Consider the following 16,696-nt stretch of genomic DNA (forward strand, 5'->3'; position numbering starts at 1 on the left):
ACTGTTCCATCGATGTGGATAGGGGGGTGTTCCCTCTGCTGTTTCCTGAAGTCCACAATCATCTCCTTAGTTTTGTTGACGTTGAGTGTGAGGTTATTTTCCTGACACCACACTCCGAGGGCCCTCACCTCCTCCCTGTAGGCCGTCTCGTCGTTGTTGGTAATCAAGCCTACCACTGTTGTGTCGTCCGCAAACTTGATGATTGAGTTGGAGGCGTGCGTGGCCACGCAGTCGTGGGTGAACAGGGAGTACAGGAGAGGGCTCAGAACGCACCCTTGTGGGGCCCCAGTGTTGAGGATCAGCGGGGAGGAGATGTTGTTGCCTACCCTCACCACCTGGGGGGTGTTTCGATGAGAGGTGTGAAATAACATCAGCAAAAAGCTATAGTCTAGACCCCAGCCTGGAACACTGTTTGAGACCAGTACTGACTGGTCTCTCGAGTGTCATTAAAGGCACACATTTCAGCAGGAACCCTGGGCTAAAATAATAGAGTGCCATGGATCAAACTCATTAAGCCCCATATATAGGACAAACATAGTCAAGGTAGTTTCTCCATTGCCAATGGTGGCATCTTCCTCTACACCAGAGTTGTGTCCCAAATGGCACCCTATTTCCTATGAAGTGCATAACTATTTACCAGGTCCCATGGGTCAAAGTATTGCACTACATAGGGAAGTGTTGCCATTTGGGACACAACACAGGATTCGGTGGGAATCAACCCTTTTAATTGGTGGATTTATAGGAAGTGTAGACTGTAGATCTAATCATATTTCATCCAGGAAGTGGAGAGAGGGTATTAGGATCCCTACAGACCACTACTGACGGACAGAGTATTTTACAGCAGGGTTTCTCAAACTCAGTCCTGGAAATCCTGTTTGTTTGTGTTTGAATTCTTGGCAGAGAGAAAGGCATGTTCGCTCACTGTTTGATTTAAACTTTTCTGGGGGGAACAGAAAACAGTGAACAAACATCCCTTTATTTCTTTGCCCAGCCTGATACATTTGTATCCAGCTCTGGTGCTTTTTGGGATGTGCCAACTCCGTACTGTACTTTTCTTTAAATAAATAATGAGTGTGAATTCTCACCATGCCAATGCATTTCTTCAGGATGCTCCAGATGCTGACATCATTCCTGGAGAACATGGGCGCTGGTAAAGACGTTCTGTGGGATAGAATAGAAACGGTCATACAACAAGGTCAAATCTAAATGTAGTACTCTCACTGGCTCAGACAGTCCTTGTTTGTATTCTCCTGACCCTGTCTCTTAGCCTGGTCCCAGATCTGTTTGTGCTGTCTTACCAACTACTATAGTTAACTCCTATGGTCATTGTCACGCCAAACAGCACAAACAGATTTGGGACCAGGCTAGGAGACAGTGTCAGGAGAATACAAACAAGGACGATGGTGACAGAGTAATTGATGAGGGGTTTAAGCCAGAGTCTCTTACAGTGGCATACTTCCACGAGGCCTAGATGTAGCTACTGTATAGATAAGTCACAGGCTCTTCCTCCTACATTTTAGCAACACTCCAGGCTATCACATTTATCAGATAGTGGTACAGTATCTTGTTGTTGTTGGTGAGGTGTGACTCCACTTTTTAAGTATGTGCATTTGCATTTAAGCTTGTGTCCCTGGTTTTATGTGATGTTCTCGACTTTGTTCATGGAGAACCAAGTTTAGTATATACAACTACGGTCTTTAACGTTGTGTCTTCAGGACCTTTAACATTTTGGCATGTTTCTAAAATAAAATTGGTCACCATTTAGTTATGCAAACAGCTGTATTACATTAACCTTATCTGGAATATCAGCGAGGGCTTGACGTACTATTTGGAAACTGAGTTGCCTCGTCTTGCCTTGCCATTAGGAAACAGAGTTACCTGACACCCGACAGCTAACGAGCTAACTGTAGCTGCTGCGGTCAAGCCTCGTGCAATAACCATGATTAAATGGGAGAGTGTGCGTGTGTTCCTGTGTGTGTGTGTGTGTATGTATGAATTAGTGGTGCACGGGTCAGCTGTTTGTTCACCCGCACGCAATTGCTAATAACCCATCTGCAATGGCCCGACTAAATGTGATAAAGTGAAAATCTGAAGCCCACACCCGACCGACCCTAACCCGCAAATATAGAACATGTGATGTAGACTACAGAGACGGCCTAACTATTTTTTGCCTTGGGGTGCAGGATTTCTTTTTTGCCTCATTTAGACATGTTTCTGCTTATAATTTCCGACATATTGGTAGTCTATTTGTTAGTCAACTTGTCTATAATTAGATACGTGCAGCTTCTCTTATGTCATTATATGTTGCCATAGAAGACTAAATAAACCCTTGCTTATGAGAATAATGTCATAAATTATAGAATGAATGCTTCAATCTAGTTGACATCAGTAAAGATTTCTGTCATGTCCGCTTCTTTCGCAGAGCAAATACATTTAGGGACAGGGGAGAAGATGCAATTACACTCCCCCCAAAAATTTATATTTTCTGTGCAAAATAGAACGCTGTGAAAACAAGCCAACATTTTTCTGATAAGATTTCAGTTCAACTTGGATGCATATTTTAGGAGGCTGAAATACTATCTGCTTTTATGATGCAAAAAAAAAAAAATAGCACCTCTACAGACACCTCTCCCTAACTACGCATTCGCATTCTCTCAAGATGCTGAAAGAAATCCCATTTTTCCAAGTCAAAATGAATATTTGATGTATAATTTTACTGCAAGAAATGCTTAATTCTGCAGAAATAATATTAAGACTATGTGAGAGGTTATAGACCTACAGTGAGTGTCCAGATTTCAGTTTCCATTTAACCCATCTGAACTGTATGCTACAGTTTCCTTGACGTGCCATAGGCCTATTTGAAGACCACGTCGTATGGCTGTCAAATTGTTATAGCACCTCATAATCATCACACACAACATAGCCGGCACTGCTATCATCCTCTTTTACCACTTCACCAAATCTTTTCCAAACATGAGTTCTGGCCCTCCTTTTTCTTTATTTTCAACTCTCCATTTCACAGCTTTTTATTTTATTGAATTAAATTTCGACATTGTCCTTTTTGCCTCAGTCGATCAATGTTAACTTTCACTGCCCGTTCCCAAAAGCGTTTGGTGTGTAGGCTATTAGTATGCCAGATAGCCTCAAAGTAATGAAAGAAAAACCTCAATGTTGCCTATAGATGCACAAGAATGATACATTTATGGATTTTTTTATGTATTGTTTTCTCTTTATTCAACACGACCGCCACACACCGGCCCTTCATCCACATTATATTTCATGACCTAAACCCACCTGCCCCAGGCTGCGGGTTATGAGTCAACCCGAGCATCACTAGTGTCTGTGTATGTATGAGTCAGACGGTGTGTTTGCTCAGAGAGGAGCAGAGAAGCAGCTACATACAATGAATACTGACGCTCCAACTAAACAGACGAAACAGGCAATTGAGAGAAGGAGGGAGAGGAGGAGAGAGGGAGATTGAGGAGAGATGGAAAGAGGAGGGCCGTAGGGATAAATCCTAACCCTCTCTCTTATCAATAGCGGAATGAGCAGGCCAGTGGAGCATGGCGGAGCAGTACTTCTGTTGGCTACACAACACAGCATAACATATTAGGCTGAATGAACTGACTCCTCCTGTAACTACGTACACTCAGTCTAAAGCGTCATTCACTTCCCATAGCTATGTTTTACATTTCCTGTTGAATCAAATCAAACCTAAATATGCCTTTTTGCATAATCAAGGATTTATCGTACGCTTGTGGGCCACAGAAGATCACAGAAGTGATTACAAATTGAGGTATCAAATTAAAAACTAGGTCTCCTTAACATACTACAGTATGGTAGAACATTTTTCTTCATCTACTCAAAACACACAATAATGATAACGCAAAAACGGTTATTTAAAAAAAAAGATCTGAGCAAAAAAATAAAAAATAATGAAATATCCCATTAAAATAATTATTCAGACCCTTTTCTCAGTACTTTGTTGAAGCACCTTTTGCAGAGCTTACAGCTTCGAGTCTTCATGGGTATGACGCACAAGCTTGGCACACCTGTATTTAGGGATTTTTTTCCCCATTCTTCTCTGCAGATCCTCTCAAGCTCTGTCAGAATGGATTGGGAGCGTCACTGCACAGCTATTTTCAGGTCTCTCTAGAGATGTTCGATTGGGTTCATGTCCGGGCTCTGGCTGAGATTCAAAAAGGAGTTCTTCAGGGTTCAATTTTGGGTCCATTATTGTTTACTTCGCATGTTAATGACATAGGAAACTAGTAAAAGAGATTTTAATCTCAATGTGACTCCATGTTTAAATAAAAGTTAAATTTAAAACAAGACTAGTCAGTGAATACCAACCAAAGCGCATCCCAATTAGCATTAACCCATCATAATGCAACAAAATACTATATGCCAAAATGTCTCTGAACCAAACTTATATCCCGGACAAGCCCCCACTTGTTACGAACCGGCTCTTAGCCCGTAACAAAGAGGGTGACAAAGCAGATATAAAGAAATAACAAAAAAGTAACCAATATACAAGTAACAATAGTGTGTGTCGTCAGTAGTGTAAGTGAGTGGATGCGTGCATAGATGGTGATAACGAGGGGTGTTGAGTGGTGCCAAAAACAAACAAACAAACAAAGAAGCCCCAAAATGCCACAATAAAAAAACAACAGTGTGTCTGCGTGGAGAGTCTCCTTGATGTATGGGGGAAAGGTGTGTTAATCCCCAGGACACACCCGAGCCCAGGTGTGTCCAATTTTGCTGATGACCCTAACAGCTCCGCCCACCGACATCTTATTAAGGAAACAAGAAAATAATTCATCACAGGGGGAGGATCGTCACAGGTGTGATGCTACAAGCTTGGCACACCTGTATTTGGGGAGTTTCTCCAATTCTTCTCCAAGGATCCTCTCAAGCTCTGTCAGGTTGGATGGGGAGTGTTGCTGCACAGCTATTTTCAGGTCACTCCAGAGATGTTCGATCAGGTTCAAGTCTGTGCTCTGGCTGGGCCACTCAAGGACATTCAGAGATTTGTCCCAAGCCACTCCTGCGTTGTCTTGGCTGTGTGCTTAGGGTCGTTGTCCTGTTGGAAGGTGAACCTTCACCCCAGTCTGATGTCCTGAGTGCTCTGGAGCAGGGTTTCATCAAGGATCTCTCTGTACTTTGCTTTGTTCATCTTTCCCTCAACCCTGACTTGTCTCCCAGTCCCCGTCACTTAAAAACATTCCCACAGCATGATGGTACCACCACCATGCTTAACCATAGGCATGGTGCCAGGTTTACTCCAGACGTGATGCTTGGCATTCAGACCAAAGAGTTCAATCTTGGTTTCATCAGGCCAGAGAATCTTGTTTCTCATGGTTTGAGAGTCTTTCAGGTGCCTTTTGGCAAACACCAAGCAGGCTGTGATGTCCCTTTTACTGAGGAGTGCTTCTGTCTGGCCACTCTTCCATAAAGGCCTGATTGGTGGAGTGCTGCAGAGATGGTTGTCCATCTGGAAGGGTCTCCCATCTCCACAGAGGAACTCTGGAGCTCTGTCAGCGTGACCATTAGATTCTTGGTCACCTCCCTGACCAAGGTCCTTCTCCCCCGATTGCTCAGTTTGGCCAGGCGGCCAGCTCTAGGAAGAGTCTTGGTGGTTCCAAACTTCCAAACTTCTTCCGTTTAAGAATGATGGAGGCCACTGTGTTCTTGGGACCTTCAATGCTGCAGACATGTTTTGGTACCCTTCCCCAGATCTGTGCCTCGACACAATTCTGTTGTCTCTGAGCTCTGCGGACAATTTCTTCCACCTCATGGCTTGATTTTTGCTCTGACATGCACTGTCAACTGTTGGACCTTATATAGACAGGTGTGTGCCTTTCCAAATCATGTCCAATCAATTGAATTTACCACAGGTGAACTCCAACCAAGTTGTAGAAACATCACATGGATGATCAATGGAAACAGGATGCACCTGAGCTCAATTTCGAGTCTCATAGCAAAGGGTCTGAATACCTCTGTAAATAAGTCATGTTTTAAAAAAATACTTAATACATTTGAAATAAATGCAAAAAATAAGTTTTCACTCTGTCATTATGGAGTATTGTGAGTAGGATGATGAGGGAAAAAAAATATTCATGCATTTTTGAATAAGGCTGTAACGCTACAAAATGTGGAAAAAGTCAAGAGGTCAGAATACTTTCCGAATGTACTGTATCCACACACAGCCACAGACACAAACAAGGGTCTGACAGGATTTATAATGTATAAACAAGCTTCTCATCAATCTCTTTCAATACACACAAAGGTGCATGCGCGCACACACACACACACACACACACACACATGCACACACACACACACACACAGACACACACACACACACACACACACACACACACACACACACACACACACACACACACACACACACACACACACACACACACACACACACACCCCTTTCCTCACGGTCTTTGTTTCTCTAAGCTGGCAAGTACTTGCAAGTAAATTATTCACTGTTCAATTGTTGGATTAAGAAAAAGGGCATGCCACCATCCTCATCCACGTAAAGAAAGTAGGTTTCTGCTCTGACCCAGTGTACGAAGCACCAATAAGCCACTAGTCTGCTGAATCCGAATGACATAACTGTGGATGGAAAAACAAGAGAAACCTGTCTATGGGGCTTGGGTGCTCAAACAAAAAACACTGGAACAGAAAGACAGACAGACTGGGTTATCACATTACATACTATACTGTAGAGCTGCTGGCTGCTGACAGTCTATTCTGAGCACCACAACAGTCATCAAAGACTTATGCTAAGTGATCAAATATTATACATTATAGTGACATTATTGACATCAGCAGTAACAACATTGTGACTGGTGAGTCTTTCCTACAAAGTAATTTTCTACAAAATGCCACACGTGATAAAAACACACTTTTGAAATGAAATATAACGATCAACTAAAAATAATGGAATTGAGCCAAACACGGATGCAATCCTTGCTATTACACACACTGGAGAAGAAAGGAGACAAGAAAACCAAGCTGGAAACCACGTGGGAAACAAGCCGTTACATCACATTAAGTAGAGCGTGATCCTACCTGTGCTTCTTTACTCCATTGCACTGGGCCTTCTGGTTACCATGGTTACCCTCCCCGGACATTCCGCTGGCGGTGGCCGTTCCCTGAGGGTGGTACGGCAATGGAGGCTGCTGCTGAACAGAGGAGGCTCTCTCCCCTCTTCCTCTTCCTCCTCTTCAATCGAGTGTCTGACCACAAACAGGAAGCCGTTCAGAGAGAGAGAACGCTTGTTCTCGGAATCTGCAGGAGTGGGATGCCAGTGGCCAGAGAGACAGAGGGGGTCATATCACCTTTGAGCTCAGTCCAAAACATGGTAAGCTTAGCTGAAACCTAGTCCAAAAACTCTATTCTTAGACCTGCAACCTGCCTGCACACTCCTCCACCCAGTAGTGACTGACTGAACTCTCCCTTCCTCCTCCTCTCCCTCCCTGGAGCCTGCGAAACCCCACCTGTGGGATAGTGTTCCAATGAGAAGCCACATAAATGCTCTGCTTCCTCCGGGTGCTGTGTCTGCTGTGGTTAGTACAGTACTCTGGCTCCGCCTCTCACCAAGACCTCACTCTACTGCTACTAGGGACAACACAGGTATTAACACCCAGTAAAAGGGGGAAGGGAAACAGAATCTCTAGACAATGAGGAGGAGCTGAGGTACTGGGGTTAGGGAGCTGGCATGACTAACTAAATATTCAAGAACTTAATTATAGTGGCAATACAAATGCATTTTTTTGACATGCCAATAAAGCATTTAAATTCAAAAATTGAGCTGGCATGATCAGTTATGGGAACAACAAAGCTTCAAATCTCTCGTTATAGAGTAATGCTATTTATAAACGTGGGTCATGTGGCTTAATCCAAAACCAAAGTTCAATCAAAGAAATGGACAAAATGCATTGATGTATCTTTATTATGTAAACAAACAAGATACAGGTCTCATAATGCTCCATAACATGCTGGTCGATCTTCATCATCTCATTATAGATGCAGTAAGCATGGTATATTTATAAGAAGAGAGAGAGAGAGAGCTCTGACCAGTAGATAACTGTGGATGGATGAATAATGCAACAATCCTAGAGTAACAGGGATCACTTTAAAAGGCACAAACTGTATAGCACAGCAGCACGCTCCTATTGTAGCCTGTATACAATATCAACCACTATACTGCAAGGCACTAGGGCAGAGATCAACTAAATTCAGCCTTGGGATGATTTTTTTCTTGAGTGGTTGTTCAGGGGTCCGGAACATAATTACAAATAATTTGTAAACTGCAAATTGACCGAAAGTAGCCAAACAGATCATAGTTGAATAAAACAATTTGAAACCTTGCTTACATTTGTATACAATCACACATTTCTCTATTATGCGGGAATACTTTGGAACAGATTCCCCAAATTAAAATCACTTGGGGACGATTTTCTGGTGTTTTTACAGTATTTTATGTCCAACAAAAACATGTAAATAATCACCTGCGGGCCACCAGCTGGGGAACCCTGCTCTAAGCTATAGTGCATTCGGAAATTATTCAAATCCTTGACTTTTTCCACATTTTGTTACGTTACAGCCTTATTCTGAAATGGATTACATTGTTTTGTTTCCCCTCAATCTACACACAATACCCAATAATGACAAAGCAAAAACAGGTTTAGAAATGTTTGCAAATTTATTACAAAAAATATATATTTATTAAATAAAGTAACCTATATACAAGTAACAATGGTGTGTGTAGTCAGTAGTGTACTGTGTCATGACGTTGGCCTGTGTGTAAGGTTTATGACCACCCCCATAAATACCTTTCTTCCTTCCCTCTCTCTTGACTCTACAGAGGGACTCTTGAATAGCCTTTGTTAAACATAGAGAGTCTGGGAACATCAAACAAGTGGAGGGAAATGAACCGTATTTCGCTAATAGAACCAGTTGAAAATATGCGTTGGTACTTTAATGAATATGATGTCAGTTCGGTTGTCATCTGAGACATTATGACTGATGACAGGATGACCTAAACTGTATCTGGGAAATTCTGCACATTATAGTTATCAGATTCACATGCAATTGTTGTGCAATTCAAATGTTTAAATATAAAATTATTTGTGAAAAGATGAAATGTAATTTTAGCTTCCAAATGAGAGATTTGGGTTTTCATAAGGTTAGGGCTCTGCTCAATCAGTGGCCCGCCCCTGTGAAGAGACATGGGTTATAAACTATGAAACACACCCTTCTCCCTCCACTATATAAGCCCTTGATGAAAATTTAACCTTCTGTTCAGGGTACATTAGGACGACAGTCCGATGTCAGAAGGATTCAGATAATAACTACAGAACGAAGCCAAACTCAGCGTGAGCTTTGGTTGCGAATGGTATGAACTTTGAACTCTTATTCGCTACAGAAGTGATACCTCCTAGCCGTTGAGTTAGCAGCGGCCGCTGTAAACCCGGGCTAGGAAAGGACGGACAGAGTATCCCATCTACCACACAACGACGACAACATATACCGTTCACCACCAGAGACACTCTTCAAAGGACAAAGGACTCTGTTGGGCAACATGGCCTTCCATCTACCACCAACCTATTGAAGCACAGCTCAGAGTAAATATTTATTGCATTTCCCTTTTCCAAATGGGCGGTAATTTAGAATGCATAAGATTCTGTATTTGCGATAGAGTAGCTGCCTATGGCCCGATAGAGACATCGCTTCTCCCTTTGTTCTTCAGTCTTCCAGCTCTTTCACTCAAACCCAGACCCCTTTTCTTTATGTAACCAGCCGCCATATCTGTTCCGTCCGCTAGGGACGTTTTCCTTTATGACATAAGTTGTAATCAAGGTATGATTCATTCTGTGTATATGTAATTCTGTGTGATTAGTTAGGTATTTAGTAAATAAATAATTAAACCCAATTTTGTATTGCTGATTAAACTTGTTAGTGAGGGTTCGTGAAGATAACCAAGAATTGACAACTTTCAGATGAGACTGAAATAAGGTGACGATTAATATTGACTGCTATTGATGTCAAATATTACTAGGTCTTTAAGAGTTTATTCGGAAGATAAGTGCTCTATAAATATTATTTTGTGGTGCCCCGACTTTCTAGTTAATTACATTTACATGATTAGCTCAATCAGGTAATATTAATTACAGAGAAAGGATTTTATAGAATAGCATGTCTTATCACTTAATCCGGCATAGCCAAAGACACGACAACTGTAAGTGAGTGGATGTGTGCGTAGATAGGGATAATGAGGGGTGTTAAGAGGTGCCAAAACAAACAAACACAAAGCCGCAAAATGCCATAACAAAAAGCAGTGTCTGTGTGGACAGTCTCCTTGATGTATGGGGGAAAGGGGTATTTATCCCCGGGACACACCCGAACCCAGGTGTGTCCCATTTTGCTGACGACCCTAACAGCCACACCCACCAACATCTTATTAAGGAAAACAAGAGCAGAGAGAAAGAATTCGTCAGACCGAGTGGGAGGGTCGTCACACGTATGACGCTACATGCTTGGCACACCTGTATTTTGAGAGTTTCTCCCATTCTGTCAGGTTGGATGGGGAGCGTTGCTGCACAGCTATTTTCAGGTCTCTCCAGAGATGTTCGATCGGGTTCAAGTCCGGGCTCTGGCTGGGCCACTCAAGGACATTCAGAGACTTGTCCCAAAGCCACTCTACTTTGTCTTGGCTGTGTGCTTGGTGTCATTGTCCTGTTGGACCCCAGAACACTACACCAACAAAACCCCAAAAAATGTATATATTCACCAGGGCAGAATGTTTGTATTGAAGCTGCCCCACTGCCCTAACCAACCTCGTCCTCCCCAGACCTCAGAAACCTTTGCTGACAGGAAGCAACCTTGAAGAGGAAATACATAAAAAGAGGACAGCAGGGAATAGATGACAGGACAACAATACACAAAATAAACAGTGGCCGGTCACGTGAACGACATGCATACGTCACAACACTCAGGAACAACGCACATGAGAAAACGTGTCCACCAGTATCTGCATAAACCTCTTCGTCATCCAGATAAACAGCACACCCCGACCAGACCTGAGACAACCCTATTCATAAGGCACTGAAAAGTGGCAGGTGCTGTTAAGCAGGCTCAAACTCATAACCGGTACAGAGTGGAGGGTGTAATAAAGGCAGATATTTTGCATGCCCCACGCATCAGTGACACCTGTCAATAGCCCATTAACAGCTCAAACTTGCTCACAAACCTCGCTGCTCCGACCTGATCAACACAGTCCTCCATCCAAAGGAAGAGGAAATTAATCTGGCTTAGTGACACGGTTTACCTTACGGTAGTCCGTACAAAATCTGTTTGTCCCATCCGGTTTACTGACCAAGATACACAAAGCCCAGCTGTAGAAAGAAGGCTCTGCAATATCACTCTCCAGCATGTACCTGACCTCAGCATCCAGACAACTCAGTTTCTCTGAACAAACTCTATAGAACAGCTGACGGATGGGGTCAGCTTCCACTTCGTCAATATTGTGTTTTATTAAAAGGAGAACCAACAATTGGCAGCAGAGCAAGAACCTGGTCACCTGGACTAAAGTGACGAGGCTCAGCTCGCCGATAAAATATTTATTTCATCCTCCCCTGTGAAGTTTACTGCTTTTCTTCAACATCTCACCAGCGCCGTACAGGCGTAGCTGGAAATCACAGACATAAGATAATAGGGACTGAGGTGGCTTGGGAGACTTCCAGTCATTCTGGAGCACTGCTAGAATGCACACTATGTCCGAACACTAGGTAATTGGGACTGAAACCTGTGCTCTCCTGTGAAACCTACACGGCAACCCCTCCTCCCAATCCTTATCTCTGTACAATAAGCTCTCAACAAAGACTTAAGAGATTGATGGAACCGTTTCAGGGCTCCTTGACTCTGTGCACTATAAGTGCTAGCAAAATTGTGTATAAAATGGAGTTGTTGGAGAACCAAACAGATTAGAGGTGAAATTAGAACCTTGGTCACTCTGAATAACCTTAGGGATTCCAAACAGCGAGATAAACTGAGTCAAAGCTTTTAGCACAGACTTAGTCGTGATAGACCGGAGAGGATAGGCAGCAGGAAACCTAGTGGTCTGACACATCACAGTGAACAGGTAACTACTACCATTCTTAGAGTGATTCTTAGAGTGAGGCTGACTACGGGAATAGGAAACAGTGGTACCAGCGTAATAACATGATTAGGTTCACCCATTAATTGACAGGTGTGACAGGTTTTGATGAACGCAGAAACACCAGTGTCTCCATGGGCGCGGCCCAAATCTCTTCAAACGCCCTCACTCAGTCCGAATACAGGGTTCTGCAAAGCCACTTTTGTGAGTCAAAACATACTCGTCCGTCAAAAACCACAGCTTCAGACAGTCTTCAGTCTTCAATCGTTAATGTACGTGGCTATCCAATCAGGGACTAGGTCCTTATATTGCGCTAGCATAGTCAGATCACACAGCCCCTGGAAAGTGCGGTTATGAGAGGCGGAACACCAGCAATTAAACTGTGAAGATAACTCTCACACAAACTCAACATGAGTCTGTTTATCAGCCCTTTTAAAGTTTTAAATTGTTGGTGGTAAGCCTCAGGATCCAATTCGTAAATCTGAAACACAGCCATTTTAACCTTAGCATGACTGACACTGTTGGAGCTGAATATGCTTCCTGCGCTTTACCAGTCAACACACACTGCAACATTAAAGTGCGATCAGAATCAGGCCAACTCCTAGCTTCAGCAACATGCTCAAACAACGTCTCAGGGTCTTTCTTATACAATTTTGTCAACAGCCGTAAGTTTCCAACAATATCAAATGTGTCTGGGGCCCGACCGAGAGAGGAGCGACCCCTAGGTAAATCAGGGTCATCTTCCCTAAACAAACTCTCCCCCGAGAGCTTTCCATCCCTAACCAAGTCTAACCGCTCTTGTTGCAGCTTGACTTTAGCGTGCTCCAATTCCTGTTTAAATTCCAATTTATTTTCATGCTTAACACGATCATGCTTTAGCGTATAACAATATGCAATCATGCTCTAACTAACAGAAGCAGTTCTTTCTGCGGTTCAAAAGAAAGACGACTAGGGCTAAACGGGGAGATAGCTGGGGAGGTGGTGAGTCCTTGGCAGAGGCTGCCCCAGTGGTAACTACAAGTATAACCCTCTCCATCAGATTGGCCTTCAATATTTTTTTGACATTTATCACCAATTTCAACCTGATAGTGTTCAGCGATCTTAAACAGCTGTTCTTTACTACATAATTCTAACAGTTCCTTTGATGGAACGCAAATGAACTCATCTACATTAGATGCCATAGTCACAAGTAACTGCAAAATAAAATCTCACTCTTCCCCTCTGCTGAGCACACTAGACCTGACCACAACAAGAGAAGCGCCAATCACACTGGGCACCACAGGAGAGAGAGATGAGAGAAGGAGCTTCCCCGAATCCTACAATAACTCAACCCTAGTCTTTGTGTGGATTTGCGGTGGGTAATTACGCACTAGGAGCCCGCTGGCACATAAACCCCCCACCCTGGCGGGTCCCCCCGAGCCACGAATGTGCCCCCCGAGACAACTGCTCCGTCCACAGACATCACACAAAAATAGCAAACAAAGTAACCTTGCCCAATGTAGTCCAAAGTGGAACATGACGTTAAGCCTAAAAGGGGAAAAGAAAGGCTATAGCGCCGAGTAGCAAATACACAGCAGATTGTACTCACCTCCTCGCACCGTTGTCCCAACATCGAGTAGTTTCCAGCCTGGGCAGGGGCCTGGAAACTAACCAATGTTCCTCTCACCAATGCAGCACACAACCACCTCATGGGTGATCAACGCTGCAGGAATTGTATATACTTTGCCCTGTTCCGAGATGGGGTTGAATGTCCTGACTTTCAGTGCAACAATTTCCTGCTCACGGAGGGCTACAGAGAGGAAGTCGATACTGATTTGCACAGGCTACTGAGAAAGCCAAGACTTGCAATTTTGAATGGAGTTGGCGGGACCTTTGTTGCTGAATCGCGGGATAATCCTCTCCTGAACCTGGGTGGCCAGACAGGGAGACAAGTCGCCGCTGATAGTGGAAGTTGAGGTCGGTGTCCTCCACTTTGAGCCCTCTGCAGTGAAGCGATTCATGAATGAGCTGCCAACATTGAATAGCTTAGCTGCTCTGGAGCCTGATGTCCCAGCTCTATCTTCCAATGGAGCGTCTCTATCTTCTCTGGAGCCTGATGTCCCAGCTCTATCTTCTCATGGAGCGTCTCTATCTTCTCTGGAGCCTGATGTCCCAGCTCTATCTTCTCATGGAGCGTCTCTATCTTCTCTGGAGCCTGATGTCCCAGCTCTATCTTCTCATGGAGCGTCTCTATCTTCTCTGGAGCCTGATGTCCCAGCTCTATCTTCCCATGGAGCGTCTCTATCTTCTCTGGAGCCTGATGTCCCAGCTCTATCTTCTCATGGAGCGTCGGAGGTTCCTTCTGTATCGGACAACTTTGTAGTGGCATCGCCGGGGACTAAGGTGGTTTCTGCTTCACCGGGGTCTACGGTGGGCTCTGCTATTCCTATCATTTGTGTGTGTGTGTGTGTGTGTGTGTGTGTGTGTGTGGGGGGGGGGGGGGTGTTGGGGCTAGGTGTTGGGCTGAGGGTTCCGGCTCTACACGGAAAACTACCATCAACCATTAGTATGGGAAGCTCCATGGTTAGATCGGTGGAAGTCCAAAAATACCTGTACACTTTGTACACTAATGGTTTGTACACCTGTACACTTCAGCATGACTTTGATTCAATTCAGAAATCACTTACAGATCTTAAATTAGTGTTAAATACAAGTAAAACCAAGCTCATGCTGTTCTCTAGGTCACATAATGTTGACCCTGAGGACCTGCATATTTGCACTATAAATGGAGCCCAAATTGAGCTTCTTTCTCAGTATAAGTACCTGGGTGTCTGGATTGATGACAAGTTGTCCTTCGTAACACATATAAAAAATCTGACTAAGAAGTTAAGATCCAAGATTGTTTTTGTTATATCGAAATAAAATTATGCCTTAGTATTAAAAATAGGAGAAAGATTGTTTGAACAAAGCTTCTCCCTGTATTGGATTTTGGTGATATTGTTGACAAGAAAAGGCAAACTGTTTTAAAACCCTTGCACGCAGTCTACCATTCAGCAATACATTTTATCACCGGGGACAATTTTAGGACTCATCATTGTAGTCTGTTTAAAATGTGGGATGGACCATGTGCCTTTTACTGAGGAGTTCTTCTGTCTGGCCACTCTACCATAAAGGCCTGATTGGTGGAGTGCTGCAGAGATGGTTGTCCTTCTGGAAGATTCTCCCATCTCCACAGAGGAACTCTGGAGCTCTGTCAGCGAGACCAGTAGGTACTTGTTCACCTCCCTGACCAAGGCCCTTCTCCCCCAATTGCTCAGTTTGGCCAGGCGGACAGCTCTAGGAAGAGCCTTGGTGGTTCCAAACTTCCGTTTAAGAATGATGGCGGCCACTGTGTTCTTGGGCACCTTCAGTGGCTCAGACATTTTTTGGTACCTTTCCCCAGATCTGTGCCTCGACACAATCCTGTCTCGGAGCTCAATGGACAATTCATTCAACCTCATGGCTTGGTTTTTGCTCTGACATGCACAGTCAACTGTTGGACCTTATGTAGACAGGTGTGTGCCTTTCCAAATCTAGTTGTAGAAACATCTCAAGGATGATCAAGGGAAACAGGATGCAACCGAGCTCAATTTCTAGTCTCAAGGCTGTATAAAAAACGAGTAGTTTTTTGTTGTTGTAGAAAACTCCCCAGAGTTTTAGCTTCGTCATAATGGGCTAATGGGTGTGAAGATTGACGAGGAAAAAACATATTTAAATACATTTTAGAATAAGGCTGCAACGTAACACAATGTGGAAAAAGGGGACGGGGTCTTCATACTTTCTGAATGCACTGTACACTGTGCTGGAGCTGGCCACTACAGAGTGCTATATCTAATTCAGTACTCAACCATTGGTAGTTCACATTAAGGCCAAGCATAGAGTAATTACTGTAGATAACAATTCCATTTCCTCTGGTTATATCAAAATCAAATGTATATGACACATGCTTCGTAAACAACAGGTCTAGTCTAACAGTGAGATGCTTACTTAACAACAATGCAGAGAATAAAGAAAGAAAGAAATAATAGAAAAATAACACAAGGAATAAATACACAATGAGTAACGATATATTGGTTTCATACACGGCCTACCAGTACCGATTCGATTTGCATGGGTACTAGGTAGATACAGTATGTACATATAGCTAGGTATAAAGTGAATAGGCAACAGGATAGATAATAAACAGTAGCAGCAGCGTATGTGATGAATCAAACAGGGTAGTGCAAAAAGGGGTCAATGCAGATAGTTAATTAGTTAACCAATACCTACCCAGACTAACTATTTGGCAGTCTTAAGGCTTAGGGGTAGAAGCTGTTCAGAGTCCTGTTGGTTCCAGACTTAGTGCATCGGTACCGATTGCCGTACGGTGGAGAACAGTTTATGACTTTGGTGGCTGGAGTTTTTGACAATTTTTAGGGCCTTCCTCTGACACCGCCTGGTATATTGGTCCTGGATGGCAGGGAGCTCGGCCCCAGTGATGTACTGGGCCATATGCATTAC

General features: G+C 43.5%; 1 protein-coding gene across 2 annotated transcripts in view; it reads right to left on the bottom strand.

Annotated features, from left to right (window-relative positions):
* The window catches only part of LOC139386832 (oxysterol-binding protein-related protein 1), a 40,138-nt gene that overhangs the window by 11,492 nt on the left and 11,950 nt on the right, over positions 1–16,696 (bottom strand). For both annotated transcript variants that reach the window (XM_071132680.1, XM_071132679.1), the window contains exons 2-3: positions 7,090–7,308; positions 1,086–1,161 (exon numbers count right to left, since the gene is read on the bottom strand). In XM_071132680.1, the coding sequence (XP_070988781.1) occupies positions 1,086–1,161; positions 7,090–7,151 (138 nt within the window). In that variant the 5' untranslated portion in view covers positions 7,152–7,308. The remainder of the gene's footprint in view (positions 1–1,085; positions 1,162–7,089; positions 7,309–16,696) is intronic.

The sequence above is a fragment of the Oncorhynchus clarkii genome, chromosome 28 (assembly GCF_045791955.1).
Source record: "Oncorhynchus clarkii lewisi isolate Uvic-CL-2024 chromosome 28, UVic_Ocla_1.0, whole genome shotgun sequence".
In the NCBI taxonomy this organism is placed as follows: domain Eukaryota; kingdom Metazoa; phylum Chordata; class Actinopteri; order Salmoniformes; family Salmonidae; genus Oncorhynchus; species Oncorhynchus clarkii.